At 32.8% G+C, this 16727-nt stretch overlaps 1 protein-coding gene across 9 annotated transcripts in view; it reads left to right on the forward strand.

The window, feature by feature from the left end:
• The window catches only part of LOC105248518 (sterile alpha and TIR motif-containing protein 1), a 93894-nt gene that overhangs the window by 66843 nt on the left and 10324 nt on the right, over window positions 1-16727 (forward strand). For 8 of the 9 annotated variants that reach the window (XR_002192424.2, XM_011253350.3, XM_011253349.3 and 5 more), the window contains 4 exons: window positions 6535-6675; window positions 9355-9593; window positions 11017-11275; window positions 11987-12154. Coding sequence is in view for 8 of the 9 variants with exons in the window: in XM_011253350.3 (XP_011251652.1) it covers window positions 6535-6675; window positions 9355-9593; window positions 11017-11275; window positions 11987-12154 (807 nt within the window). In the remaining variant the exon portion in view is untranslated. Of the gene's footprint in view, window positions 1-4043; window positions 4217-6534; window positions 6676-9354; window positions 9594-11016; window positions 11276-11986; window positions 12155-16727 lie in introns of those variants that run through there. The other variant, XM_011253351.3, reaches the window with a different exon arrangement.

Below are 16727 nucleotides of genomic sequence, written 5' to 3' on the forward strand. Positions count from 1 at the left end.
AAGACGACGAAACGAAATTTTTATCATGCTATAATCGTACCAGCTGGCCTCCTTTATAACCGGTAGTACGTGTTCATGGAAACACGTTTCTTCTTGCGTGTCGATGTTCAGCACAAGGCACCTTTGTCTAACAATAAGACATTACAAGTGTAATATATCGCATGTCGAGGAATTTTACGAACAACACCAAATAATAAATAATTTTATTTCAACGACAATTGCATTTTTGAAAAGATTCAGATTAAAGATTCAGAATAAAAATCCAACACGATATTTACGAAAACGAGGATTTTTGCTTTTTCACTTGAGAATTTCCAAAAAACTTCATCGATCGTAATTTCCTACAGAGTTATAAGAATGCGCGAAAGAAGTGGATACACGCAAAAGGTTAATTCAATATATGGACAGCAACGAATATTACCGGTCTTAAAGCCTGTTTCACACTTGGTTTTATAACCAAATATGATAACCAAGTAAGCAATAAATAATTGACTGCAAAGCGCAAATCGATAATTCACCGGTCGAATCGGTCGACATGTTTTTACGATTTAGATTTATGATCGTTATGCTCGATAATCACTTCGAGTATCTTGCTTCTTTTAAACAAATTGATGCGGCGTCTTTCATCTTATCGTTAGATAATCAGTCTTTTTTAATTTCTTACAAAATAAAATTTTATTAAATTAATTTAAATAAATCAATATCTTTCGTACATATATTTTTGATAAATTATAAAATATTTGTCAATTTTATTATTCTCTTACACATTGAAAAGATTATAGCGATATTTCTTAATAAGATTGATTTTATTGCGATTTATTTTTATTTTTTTTTAGATATGTGAATTATTATTTTTTAGTATTTATTTAAATCATGATTCGCGGAGGGATTAAAAACTAAAGAAGATTATGAACGTGACTTAATATACCATGCACGCAACGATGATAATATCGTCTCCGAATCGCTTTTTCGTGTCTGGCAAGAAGCAAGACATTATAGTTATATTTACCAGTGTACTTTTTTGACAATAGAGGCTATTGAAGAAATCGATTCTCGTAATATTCCGTGCTTTCATGATGTATAATTTCATTGTAGAAAATTTACCGTCTTATCAAAGAGTCTCGCTAAAGAAAAATTAAATTTTGGTGAAAGTTTCAAATAATCTATTAAAAAAACAGTTAACATACGAAGAATTAAATTAAAAAGATTAAAAAGTAAGTGGGAATAAAATTGTTTTAGCAATTTAATAATAAAGAGAAATTTGTATTTAAAATTAAGAGAAACAGAGAGATAGAATGAAGGAGAAATTTTTTTAAAATTTCTTTTCTACTCAAGTAAAATCAAGAGAAAGAGAGAGATAGAAAATTTCTTTTCTACTCAAGTAAAATCCTACATTTAATTAATTAATTTCATTAATTTCTACAATTAATATAATTTCACATGTACGTTATATTCATATAAATATTTGATAAAAACTGATTTTATGTTTTATATAACGCCAATTTTTACAACTTTGGATCTCTCCGAAATTTTTCGCATTGCGGTTTCTCTTATTATTGATGATTGTTCGACAGTTTTTGGCTAATATAATATGAGAGAATTGATCTTGAGCAAGAACGTGAGCAATCCCGCGGTTAAGCGGCGTGTTCTAAATTGTTATTGCCGTCGGGCACAGGAAAAAGCCACTCGCAAACGCTATTTACGGCCACCGTAAATCAAGCGGCGCCGAAGAGCGCGTGGCTGCCGCGACGCAACGTAGCTAAAGGCGTGAAATATATTCAGTGTAGTTCGTTCGATCCATCGAGGCCCTCCTTCGCGTCCGCATATTTATTCAACGAGCCTCAGCATTAGAATCGTGCTTTTGAACTTCGAGGAGGAACTCTCGAGATTCCAGGATCGAAATCGCTAAGCGATTCTAATCTGGTCGATCGGAATTAAAGATGGAATGTCGAGGCGAGGTTGAATTTCATTACAAAACAATTATAATAAATTTATAGAATTGTATTGATTGGAAATATTAAAAATTATATTATTAATAAAATATCGAAGAGATTATATTAAAAATATTGAAAAAAATGTTGATGGAATTTATGTCAAATATATTTAAATAGAATAATATTATTTAATATAAGGCATTATATCTATGTCATTATGATAATGGACCTTCTGTTGCGCGTCGCGAGTACACCCGGTATGTTTCGCCGAAATTCCGCGGCTACGAGTTTCCTCGCGCACCTCGCCGGACCACATTCCGCTCTTTGTGTCTCTCTTTTCCCGCAGATGGAATGCCAGGCTTCTTTCTTCGCGACCGATGCTTTGCGGTCGATACTGATTTATGACGGTCGAGTTAAGCGATTTCCGCGCAAGGATATCCTGACAAAGTGACTCCGGTTGATTATCCGTATCTCCCGAAGAAAGAGAGATGGAAATAAGAAAGTGTATGCGGTTTTTAATGCGTTCGCTGTTGTAATGCATTATCTGGAAAATTTGTGAAAAGGTTGTGACTTATCTGATTTGGCGAAACAGCTGATTGTCAGTTTCATCAGACGTCACGTTACAATATTCGTAAACCGTTTCTTTTTGTCTTGCTTTATTTGTCTATAGAAAATATAATTATTTATATGAAAATCAACTTAATCGAATTTTTAAATTTTTTAGTTACGAATTGGAAATAATAAAATTTCACATTTCTTTAAATCATAAATCAGTCAAAGACTGTCAGCAGATCATGTCTTTTCATTAAAAAACACATAATCAGTATTGTAATTTTATTTTTTCTAAACTTGTTTCCTTATCAGTGTATGCTAAAGAATTATTTATTTTAAACAACGTAGACCTTTTTTTGTCTTTTCTTTTAATTTGTCGAATATAAAGATAAATTTTATCCCATTCTTCAGAATTCTAATAAAAAATGAATGATAATATGAATATGAACGATATTAATTAATGTAACAAATGAGAATATCCATAATTTGTGAAGCTATTCAAGTGTCGCATGTTTCGCATTTATCAATGAAAGGAGACGTGGAAAAGCGACAAGTTGCTTGATAATTCTTCCCCTAAAACTGCGCCCTCGTAAACTTTCTACCACAAGTGGCTCGCTGCAAAGCACTTCAACAGATGCACTGTCAGTCAGAAAGATAGGGAAAGAGATGAGCTTCTTACATAACGTCGCAGCGACGATGATGACAAGAAGCATCGTCTCTTTGCCATCGTCGTTCTGAGAAATGAATATTATCGTTGTTCCACTTGTGCTGTCTGTAATTCTCGTCTTAATCGAGATCGAAAAATCTATTGTTTTAGCAAAATATAAACTTCCTGGAATTTCAACATTAATTAGAATGTTTTTTTTTTCATTTTTCAACGTTATCGTCTTTCATTTTAATTTTCTTCAAATGCACGCGTGAAATTTTATTAATTCCACATATACTTCGAACTCTGAATCTATCGTGTTTTATACACACAAACATATCTAATGAAGAAACTTTAATTTTATTTTATCCATAATTTTTTATCCATTTTATTTTATTTAAAAACATTTATCAATTTAAAATTTTGTCTATTTTATTTTATCTATAATTTTATCTATTTATCTCTTACAGAATCTTTTACTTCCCACTTATAACAAGATTTTATTCTAGCCATCTATTTAACCTTTTTTCAATTAAATTGGCTTTTCGATTTTATTGTTTTCCGTCTATCTACAATCAAAACATTCTATCGTTCACATCCCTTTCCAATATTCCAAAGCTTGTTATGAACGAAAGGTAAGATAGAGGTGAGAAAGCAAATTCGCAAACTCGTACCATTTAAATCTCCAGTTTTGCTCGTGTCACTTTAACTCGCCGGCGCTCACGTGCGCGGCGGCGGCGCGATGTTGCCGCGCGTCACGTGACCGCGGGTCACGTGACCCGTCCGTCGCGTCGCACGGGTGGCAACCGCACGCTGCTTCAGTGCGAGCGCGACCGGCGCGCGCGATGTACGTCGATTGTGGGGTGGTGTCGTTGCTCCTCCCGCCAGCGGTCGTCGCCGGTACGCGACGTACTATCCGTTCGCGCGACTTCGGCTCCCTCACCGATCCGCCATAACAACGACGCGCGGTCCGTTTTGTCCTCGGAGCCTTCTCTCCTCTTCTCCTCGATCGTCGTCGATCTCACGTCGCCACGGACTACGTGCCAGACTACGAGGCGGACGGACGCCGGCGAGCGTCAGCTGGGTGGGCAATTTTTTCTCTCCTCGCTTTTTCGACGCGGGAGGATCAGAGAGGTCCGAGTTCTCTCTGATGCTCCCGAATTTAAATTATGAATGTTTAAGAATGTTTGGGAGGAGAGGGAATGGCCGATCCCGATCAGGGATATCCTGGAATAACCAGGGATAGCCATGCGTTGTATTATCGAAGAGAGATGGATCTTTTTCGTTTCTATTTCGCTCGATAATAGTCTACATGTCAGCTGTCTTTGTCCGGGAAAAGCATATTTAAGTCGCCCGCATGTACAAAGATACACGGATTCCATGCGTGTAGCTTCCGGTTTCCGCATAAACTGAGAACTAACCTAACCTGACACTTTATTAAACCTGTCAGTCGAGGTTTTAATTTACCCTGTACTTATTCAGTTTATTAATTTATTTTTTTTCACTAGTTTAAATTCATTATAATATATATGTGTATTAATACAAAGAAAGAGAGAGGGAAATGATAGATCTTTTTAGATTTGATTTATATACTTTGATGTTTATATCTGAGATATTTTAACTCGCTTGATCGGAAAGACTCAAGACTCTTGAAGATGTTTTTTTTGGAGTATGTATTCTCTGGTATTCTTTTGTTTGCAATTCATACTTAATTCTTATCTCTCAGCACCGAGTATTTATAGTTATCTTTTCTTTTACTTTTTAATAAATGCAAATTAAAAACTTATGAGGTAATATTTCATACACATATGTACAATAGTTAAATATATTTTTTTAATTATATAACAAAAATTATAATATAATTATGTGATATTATATAACAATTATATAATTATTATATAACAGAAATAATACAGTAATGTATGATAAATAACGTAACATTTTTGAAGCTTTAAAGGGGATTAAACCGATGTTGTTGAATCGGGTTTCTCTTCTGAATCGAAAGAAAATCGCGACGCGATTCTAAACATTGCTCGAAAGATGCCGGATATTGCGCCTCTCGCGTACACACGCGTATTGCACGCGCCCACGCCTATGCAAATCCCGCGGAATTATCGAAAGAGTGCATGCATGGAATGCAACGTATCGCCCATCCACGCACGTCTCGCGATAGTTGCACTTGTCCCGATTATATAGTTGCTGCATCCAAGACGCGAAACGAGCTCGAATGCAACGCAACAATACTGTGGGGTATTTTGACTAATTACACATTTGACTAATTACACATTATTACATGTTGCATGAAGTATTACGTGTCTCACAAATAATTAAAGTGGCAATTATTGAGTAATAATTAAAGTTAATGAAATGAAAACATTGCATTTAGTTGATGAAAACATTGCAATAATATTGTCAAGTGTGTCTGCAAATCAACACTCGGACGAAATTTATTCTCTTTGAATTGTCGTGCATTATAGGAATATTGAAACATTTCGACGATTGCATTATATGCAACGTAAAGTTACTTATGTAATATGTAACTGCGTATAAATGATGTAACAACAAAGCGCAAGTATGTCGCAAAGAAAGGAAAGAATGTTTCAAGATGATTATTCGATAAAATCAATATTTTTTTTATCGATCTCCTTTAATAATATAAAATATCCTAAGATTACACATTTAACTTGGATCACGAAGAAGACAGTAAAAAAATAATATATGAAATACTAACTAGTTTTGCAAGCATATTACATTCAGACTTGATTTGCATAGTTTCAGATAATAATTATCCGCGAAGAGGAACCTTCTAATGAGAGAGATCGTTCTAGAATCGCGTTCCAAGATTATATTCGCGTATATACAAGCTATTACACAATTATCGGACGAGTTTAATCGAACATCCAGCGTTTATGTCGACCTCGAGCGGCCTCGAGCATATCCGATAGCATTTCCACCAGCGAGCTTGATTTCCCGCTGCTGGAGAGAGACTGGGAATCGCGAGACTAGAAAGCTTGATCACCTTAGAAGAATATCGAGTGTTCGGATAGATCCGGGTTCGATCGCGCGTTTTTATTAGTGACCGCGTGGGAGCTCGCTCTCCATATGTCTCTCGTTTAAGCAAACGCATAGTTGCAACGCGTAGTTCCTGTCAACGCGATCAACTGTCTCACCTTCTATCTTGCCAAAGTCGCGCTGCCAATCGCTTCTCAGGATTTATTATTAGGGCCTTGCAATCAAGATACATCAGGCTTTGATTTGATTAGCGCGCAATTAAAACACATGTGCACACGTTTGTCGACATATATTTGTGTTACAAATAAAGGGATGGACATATATCTTTTTATTACGCAATTAATATATGCGTAAATATCTCGATTAACGATGCCGATACGCCTGTTGCAGATGTCGGAGTTTCCAGTGGACGGAAGCGAGAACGGGGACATGCATACCGTCATGGAGAACTTCCAAAAGAAGAACAATCTGGTGACGGGCAGGACGCACCACGTCACCCATCATCCGCAGGTCACCACCACATCGTCGCAGGTGATTATTTCTTGCTTTTCCTTTCCCGCTTTACTTGTTTCTCAAATATTTGCCCATATATTTCGAGACATCGTGATTCTTTAGAAAGAAGAAGAGATATCGTCATCCGCTCGCATATCTTCGCAAGAATCGTTTGCGTTTCGAGTATTTTTTGCTGATTAACAAGCGCGAGAGATATGATTTTTATTCAAAATGGTTTCAAGAAAATTCACTATTTAAATTTTAAATCCTTAAAGACTATTTTTCTTTCTATAAAAGAAAATAGAATGCTATTTTTGCGGTTTTTACGACTATTCGAAATGAGATTTTAGTTAGATAATTTATTTCGATCAAATATATTAAAATAATTTTTAATTAGTTTTATTAAAATATATTTAAGTAATTTTATTTAATTTTTAATTAATAACATAATCATATTAAATATTCATAAATATAGCATAATAATATTAAATATTCTCTGAAAATCTTGTAGCTTGGAAAACAAAATAATAATTCTATAAAAGAAAAATTAATTATACAATAAGAGATAGATAGATAAAGAAAAATTGAGAGAGAGGTAAAAAGAGATACGCTTTAATAATAAATTTCGAACCTAAATCATCAATCGCACTTTAGTACTTTTGTATTTCTTCTTTTATCTCTTATTATTCTTTTTCTCTTATTAAATTCAGTCATACACAAGCTACTGAATTGTATTAAATTATTAATTCTGAAGGAAAGAGGAGCGACCAAATGTAATTTTTTGTATGATATTTTCGAATCGAATGTAAGTCGGAGACTTACTCATATTCTTCTGCACACTTCGCACAGGTTTGTGCATATTTAGCAGAAACAAGTCGCGCCGTGCAATATTTATTTGGCCTCACTGTTTCGAGGAAACATGATCGTTGCCTTTTTCGAGACTATTTCTTCTAATCCAACGATTACACGGGAGGATTACACGGTCTTTAATCTCTGCGTTAGCTAGAAACGGCTGTCAAAGTGTCGCGCCGTCTTTGACGCCCACGTCTGAGACGAATTTCCTGAAAGTGTGTACAAGGAAATTTCGAATTATTCATCTATTATGAGTCTATCTCGACAATCTGCTAAAAGCGCCAAAAATAATAATCGTCGTCATCGCTCGTTTAAATCGCTTCTAACAATGCTTTCCCTCTTTCCCCCTATTTTCGTTTATTATTTTATTTTCCAAGCTATAAGATTTTATAGAATATTTAATATTATTACGTTATTAAAAATTAATAATAAAATTAATTTAATTTAATTTAATTAAAAATAAAAAATAAAACTACTTAAATATATACTACTAAATCTAATTAAAAATTATTTTATTCCAATTGAAATAAATTTATAAGTATAGTTTATTTAGTATATTTTAGATTTGATTTCGAAAATTACAAACACTGCAGAAATAGCACTCTATATTCTGCTAAATATAGTATGTATAAATACGAAATCTCGCAAAAATTCAAATTCAATTCATCGTTTCTATGAAATGTCAACGACATTACATTAAACGTTATTTTACGAGCAAAATCACTTGTCGGTCCATCTCCGACTGATCATCACGTAATTAGAAATCACGATCCTTCGACGAATGATTGTAGGCATTTACGCAATATGGTCGCCCACATACATTTTTTTGTGCCATTAAAGATTAATTCCACGTAATCTCTCGGTGAATCTTGATGCTATGTTTCAAGGTCCCTTCTCTCGATGTTTTCTCACTTTTGAGAGAACATTGCCTCTTTCTAAATTTATCGGGCCCTTTTCGTTTCCAGGCGTCTTAGCCGAGTTATCTTGTGTCTCATAATGACTGCTGGCCGACCGCCATTGCTAATATTACTCTCTTATGCACAAATATTGTTTACATTTTTCCTTTTGAACTTTTCTAGAAGGATTATTTCTTCAAAATATTTATTAAATTTGTATGGCACAATTTAACTTTGCAAAATATTAGATCTGTATAAAAAATTTATTATCATGATTGTCAAACGGAATTGAAAATAAAATATTTACACGAAAAAATTTTCAAATAAATTTGTATTAGTAGTTTTTATATGATAAAAAGATTGTTTTAAAGGAATGTATGCTAGTAAATTTTATTTAAACGGATAAATGTGATAAATTTCATATTTAATAATATTATATTAATAATATTACATAATATATAAATAATATTGTGATAAATTTTTTATTGCTAATTATATCAAATTATTATTATATAATTTTAAGCGATAATTAGGAATTTTTTCTCATGTCAGAAATATATAAAAAGATGTTTTTTTGTATGTTTATTATTTTAAAATAGTATACATTTAAAATAAATACATTTTAATATTAATTAATAAATACTTTAAGTATCGATTTTTTTAATTCAAATTAAAAAATTTATTTTACAATCATCAATTTAGAAAGTAGAAAAGAAGATATAATTACTATGGAAGGGGTAATCAATAAAATATATATATTGTAGTGAATATTATGATTATATGTATTCATTATATGCTATATTTTCATATTAGATTGATCGAGAAATTCAGAGAACTTTGGCGAATAAATTATATATTATTATACATTTAAAATGAGAAAGAGATTTTGAGATAGAGATAAAAGAGAGGGGCAAAACGAATGAGTCATGTTGGATCTTAAATAGAACGAAAACGGCTTTTGACTCGACAGATGCTGACGACAAACCAGAGCCAACGCCAGAGTAGCAGCACCAGTACCAGCAGTAGTAGCAGCAGCAGGGTCAAGTCCTCGCAGAGGATCCTCTCCACCTCGTCCTCGTCGAGTGAGATGAAAGCGAGCTCCATGAAGAGCGATCTGACGGAACTCAAGCGCGGCATTTCGGAGATGAAGAACATGTCGACCAACTTTTCGCAACGGCTGCGAAGCAGTATGGAGAACCTCGTGGACAGGTTGGTTCATTCTCGAGTCGATCAACAACTTTCGAAATTAAATCTAACTTGTAAATTAAAAGTGACTCTTCGGATCGTTGAGAAGAAATTTAGTGTTTTGAAACTTGGTGTTTAATAAAAATGTTTTGAACGAGTGTGTTTATAAGGGATACATCACGTGTCACGTTGAATGTTTCGCGAAAATAATTGTGATTTCGCGTGCTTTTCTCATACGTAATTTCTCATAAGTAATTGATATTTTTAGAAACATCTTTAAGTTTGCCAACGTGACAAATCTAATACTCATCGTCGTGATATTTGGCTATTTTTGCGTGCAGCTATTTTCAAAATTTCTATTATTTATATTTATTTATATACAATTATACATACTATTGTATAATATATTTTTTTTAATCTAATGCCTAAATATAACTATTATTTCGACATTTAGCTTTACAATACTTAGCTTTTTTACAATATTTGGTTAGTTTTAAATATTAAATAAAATGAAATTTTTATTAGATCGAAAAATAAAAACAATAACGTTCAAATATTCTGTTGCTAAAGATTTGTCGATCTCATTATCAGTATAAAAATTAAAAGAACATTAAAATAAAAATTCAAAGAATTTTAGCTGGCAGTAATAATTCGAAAAATATTTGACTTCATCTTCTGTCGAAACATCAGAGGTTTCTCGCCTTCAACTTCTCCAGTTACTAAAAATTTAGTGATTCATTTCCTTCGATATATATAAAGGTTCGGACATGCGTTTAAGTTTCATAACGAAAATTTTCGCAATTGAAAGCTCTGAAACGCGTCAACGGAATATTTGTATACGTATAATTCCGATTTGCGTGTTATTTTCGAAACGGTCAGATTATTTTTAACACATTGCTCACGTGTCATTTTACATCGGAATGCGAGATAATCTTTCATTATTGATGTGTGTTGAGTTGATTATATCACGTAGCGAAAGATAAATAAAAAGAGAACATTGTATATAAATTTAATCTGCATAAAAGTAGCCTTAAAATGTTTTATCTGCTCACTGTGTATTTTTCCAATCAATAGTAACATACTATATGTTTGAACATATTATCATTCCCGTAAACTGGTTTATTATCAATGATATAAACGTAAAGGTGATAATTTTGCTTGAAAATATCGAGTTAAAATTAGCTTCGACGAACTGTTTTATTTATAATATTAATTTTTTGAAATTGGAAAAAATAAATGTCTCTTATTGTTTAAATTTGAAATATGTATATGTCATTTAAAAAAAATGTCTCTTTAAAATATTTAATTTTTTCAATATTGCCTTAATTTTTGCTATGCACATTTTTCTAAAAAATTCTCGTCTTATAAATTTATACGTCATTTTTTATCTTGCTCAATTTTTACTTCTCGTTTCGATGACGAATCCTTTTTTATGTTTATTTCATAGAGATGGCAATGGACCGGAAGAAACCAATCTCACGGAACCGTTGGTGACTTTTCCGGATCCGGATACGCCGCCACCTGTCAGCGACGCTGTCACTTTGACGGGCGGTTCTCCATCCCAGTTGAGTTCTCTGAATTCCCTGAACAATCTTCATCATGGTATAAATCAGCCGATAAACATACCTAATATAGCAAATCTACCTGCTGGTCAAGAAACTATGAAGTTTGAACAGAAGAAAATGACCAGCGCCTCTAAAACAAAGGTAAGCGTTTTCTTATCTCATATTATCTTTTGATTTTTTTTAATATTAATAAAAGATTCAATATTCTATATTTATTATTTATAATTAAACTTTATATTCATTATTAATTGAAAAATAATTAATATATAAAACATTAACAGTTAAATACAATAGTAAAATTATGGAAATTAAAAATTGCAGTAGTATTAATGAAAAATCTTGTCAGCAAGATTTATAAAAAATTTCGTCCAGAATTTGATTAGAGATTTGATTCAAAATAAAATAATAAGATACGAAAAACAGAAGTAATAAATTAGAATTAAGAACAAAATTATATGTATATTTATCTATCAACATATCGAATTAATCTCATAAAATTAAAATTAAAACTGAAGAATTTATCTCACGTACGTCATCAATACATGGATTCGTCGAGCTATTCGGCTGTTCCCTGAAAATACATATTTGATAAGAATTGTGCGGATGATTCAGCTCTTGAATTTGTCTCGAATGAAGTTTGCTTGATAGACGTTACAAACATCAACGATAACGTTTAGAGCGGATGTTTAATGGCTGAGGTGCGGCTTCCTCCGGCTAGTCTAGGTCAAGGATTGCGTCCATCTCCGAAAGTGTCGCATTTTAATATTGCATCTAAAGTAGATAATAATCTCAGATTTGATTAATTCGCTTGGTTTTACTCTTCCCTCATGCTTAATCATCTGTTTCCATCAGGTTGTCACGGATGGATTTAGCGCCGAGAAGGCGACGGCCAACAGCGCCGAGATGAGGGCTTTGCAAGCTGGCGACGTCTCGTACAAGGAGCAGAGCGCCGCGACGGCGGCGAGAGCGCGTGTCGAGCTCGATGGCGTCTCGGCAGAGAAGAGTGTCGCTGCCGCGAGGGTGAGTTTTTACTTCTTAATGAATGAACGAAGAGATGCCAGACTGTGAACAATCATTGCGAGAAATTTGCTTTCGATTTTTAACAAAATCCTAGCAGTTGCATTTATATTAAATTTATATTTATTCAATTTTTATTATTTATATTCAACTTTTATTTGATTTATCCACGTATTTTTATTAATTTTTTATTTTACACGTACATTTGCAGTTTCTCCTTTATATGAAATAAAATGAAAATTGAATATAAATAATAAAAACTGAATAAATAAAATAAATAAATAGATAAATGAAAGGAAAAGTATCGATATCAATATAAAGTGGACGTATTCCCGAACAAGTCGCGTGAAATCAAAATTTTTACGCTCTTATTATTTCCGGTTTGGCGTAAAAGATACAGATGCGAGAGTATTTACGAGAGTATTTCAATATTTTTCATAATTAAGAAGGTTTATAAAGAGAGACACGTTCGTATACAATACATGGTAGCCTGAATGAAAAATCGTAGGTGGACAAAGGAGGCTCTTTCAAGGTTTCCTCGTCCGTTCAGGCTCTGGCTCTTTCTCTCTAAGCCTGACCTTTCTTGTTTAAGCGACAAAAGGATCGAGAGGAAGACTCTCCGTGGGTGCGGCCGCGTGCGGCGAATAATTTGGCACGGAAACCTAGCGCGGATAAGGCGCTGTTGCGGGGGTCGTTGACATGCGCGTGCGTTCCGTTTTCCTCAACAACGGTGTTGTTCCGACGCGTTGCACTCGATGAAGTGCGAAGCTGCGCATCGTGAATGAGATCTTTCGGTTTTGATCCTATGATTTGCGAAAGAATCAATGTTGATTTTTAACGAGTGTTTTTTTTAATTTATATAATTTATAAAAATATAAAAATAATAAAATATTTATTTATCTAAAATTATTTAAAGCTTAATATTAATCGTGTTTTGTGATAAAATTAAAATTGATAAAATTAAAATATAGAATTTACAATTTAGTCAAAGTCTTAATATTCGTTGAAATAATTCTTGAATTCTTGCATTTCTAATAATTCTGATAATATTATTTTATTTGATATTTTTTTAGATAGAAGAGAGACTCAATTAAATGTCAAAAATATTAATATAAAATAATATAATTAATATAATTATTATAAAAATATTAATATTAATTAATTTAATTGAGATTCTTTCCTACTTCAAAAATGTTGAATAATATTATTAATTATAAATGTTGACTAATATTATTATTAATTATATTATCTAAATACTAAGCGTAATTGATTAATAAAAATTAATTAAATACATAAATCTTTTATATAAAAACGTAAAAAATTCGCAAATAAAAAGAAACGCTACATCATCTGAGTAATTTAATATGTCCGAGCTAGAGAGGAAGAGCGATTACATTAAATATATTTAAATATATTTGAATATAATGATAAGAAGGTAAATATAACGTAAAATTTATCTAACATAAGTCAGATTTGTCTGAAATATATTCAAAAATTCAATGTTTTTGTTAAGTAACGTTAAATAAGCCAAGCTGCTGTTTCTTATGCGTACATATGTGTATCTGATAACGACCGTAATCTCGACCTTGACTATTAGCCAAGGCGATGATTTCGCAAAAAGTACCACGAGATACAAGCGAACACAAGCGGTTAGTTCGAATACTCCCGTATAATCGTGAGACGCCGTGTCGTTCGACACGAGGAGTCAGTTTGGCTCGTGTTCAAAAATGTGCACGCTGCTGACTCAAAAGCCACGTAGTAGCCGACCTAGCTGAATTCGTCTAAATTTAGATTACGACACGCCGCCAGGAGTAAATAATCGCGAAACGTAAGCTTCGTCAACGCGATCCGGGTCACCCGGTAGAATCGAGCCGTCACGAACTTTCGATACGATTCACCCTGGTATCTAATTTTTCTCCCTATAAATAAAAAGTGGAAAATAAAAGGAAAGAATCGTACATTTATGAGAAAAAATATAAAATAATTTGATAGCAATTTTATATTTTTTCTCATAAATAACTATTTTATAAAATTTATAGAAATTAAAATATATAATAATATATATATAAAAATATATATTTTTATAAAATATGCACTTTACAAAGATATTTTAAATCATTATAATTTTAATCTATTATTTTATTAATCTAAAAAAAATTTTATTATTTTATTTATCTAAAAAAAATGGAAATTATATATTTTTTTTACATATTTTCACTTTGCACGAAAAATGATTAAATCTTCAAATCAAATACTTCTCATTATTTGAATTTTGATTCTACACATTATTGTAATAATAAAAATGTTATCTTTCTTTAAACATTAAATCTTTGAAATGTCACAATATTTTAATGTAGCCACAAAAAGGGAAGAATAATTAATTTTCCAGACGTTTGCGTTGATAGCGCTTTCGCGTGAGTCGCGTAGGTAGATTCAGCCGGCAACAAAAAAGCTCGATTAGCTCGAAAGGAAGATAAATCATCTTTCATGGGAAAGAGATGCGTGCTCGTCTCGAAAACCGCGGACGATTGCGTGCCATTTCGTCCGTGGGTGTGTTCGGTCCATTATTTTTTTTCCTTTTTTTTCATTCTATCGTGCTATCCGTGCTATCCTTGACCCCACGTGTCGACCTTGCAACATTCGTGTCGAACTTTGTTCTTAACGCAATGCAATTTCATCATAAATTTATTTTTTTTTTTCAATCCGACGAAAATACGCGGAATTTTAAGCAACGATAGCGCAAGTGTGCCTCATGCGAGTTGAAATGATCTAATTAATTCGATTATTATCGCGCATAGCGGATTAAAATAAGATATTCTGTATACATCTGATAAATGAACATTCGATTGTATTTATCTTTATTCGCGACTTGCAAGCTTTTCCAAGAGATGTCGCCAGATTTAGCTTAAAGAACAATATTCTTCGATGTTATCTCATTGTTACAATGCGAACAGATTTATATCATTGATACAAAATATTACAATTAATAGTTTTTTTCGTATTTAGTAATATTTTTTAATAGTTTTTTAGACTTTAAAATAATTTTTTTATTTAATACTCTCTAATTTAATTTTAATTTTTATTTAATATATGTTTCTTTTTTTCTCTTTGTATTTTTGTAATATTACATGAAATGTAAATATCTTTCTCTTTCTTTCTTTTCTACATATTATTCAAAATATTGAAAATTACACGATAACATGCGATTCGGAAAAAACGCAATATGGAAGAATTTTTATTTAGTACAACATGAATAATTTACGGAACGATAAAATCCGATACATAATTTTTTGTAAAATTTACACGCAGTTTTGATTTAAAATAGTCTATTTAATATTTGAATAAGACTAATGAAAACAATAGTTATTTTATAATATTTATTTTACTAAAAATTTCATGTTACATTTTAAAATAAACACACTATTTATTTTATATAATTATTATTTTAATTAAATTATATAATTATTACTGTAATAATTGAAAGAAAATATCATATATTCTGAAACAGAAAAAACCCTTAAAATATTAAAAATTCTTTTTTCTTTTTATAAATATTAGGAATTTTTTTTTCAATCGAAAGCAAAAATCATTGAGATAAAAATCCATCGAGAAATATTGAAAAATCTTTTTGTTTCGCATAAGAAAAATTCCAACTGCTTTGCTAAAGTCGATGCGAGTACTATCCGCTTTCTTCTATCTTCTTGTTTTCCTACTTTTGCGAAAACATCACCCTCGTTTCCATGGCAAAGGGGTGGTAGTCACGGGTATGGCCGAGAATGCGAAAGTAAACCGCTGCGGGTCGATAATTCGCAATCCCCGCGGAGGAGCAGTTCGTTCGTGACGTTCCTCGTTGACGGTCGTTCGGTCAATCGGTCGATTCGTTGGTTGCATGTCGACTTTGAATGGGACAGCGACTGTCGAGGCTGCTGGCGCGGGACCTTTGCCCAGGTCCGAAGTCCCGCAGCGATACGATAGTCCTACTCCCTCGTACTCGAATCCTGACTAACACCTCGCAAATGGTACGACAATCCTGGCTATTAAAATCAAGCGTTTCTTTAATCGAATTTGAAGGAGGGTGCAAAACTACAGCGGACAATTCTCTGCATCATTCTTTCTTTTCTTATATAATTGCCGGACAATTTTTGTCTCACGAATCAAAAGAATATGAAAATGTCCATTATTGTTGTTGCACATCAACCTGACAACGCGCTTAAAAATTTAAACAGTAGCTTAAGCAAGTACTCCGACTTCTGAGACACGATCCACACTTTGAGAAGGTGAGGGTTATTAAAATAGAATCGTGTTTTGTCAACGACACCTGAGTTGTTGTTCATTCAACGCCGCGAATGTGACATCATCGTTCAGATTTCGGTGAGAAATTAGAAGACGTGCCAGAAGACGACGCTGAGGATGATTACGAATACTACTAGGTGTCACCGATATCTCCGCCACGCGGAAATAGAGCGAGTATTCTCAGTCAGATTACCAGCTGACTGCAATGTCACGGTTTCAAGGACACGAGGGTCGCTACAGGCAGACGAAGGTTACCGTGAATTTCCCCGAGGTACAGAGGCCA

This window comes from Camponotus floridanus, unplaced genomic scaffold, assembly GCF_003227725.1.
Source record: "Camponotus floridanus strain SB8 unplaced genomic scaffold, Cflo_v7.5 scaffold164, whole genome shotgun sequence".
Taxonomy (NCBI): domain Eukaryota; kingdom Metazoa; phylum Arthropoda; class Insecta; order Hymenoptera; family Formicidae; genus Camponotus; species Camponotus floridanus.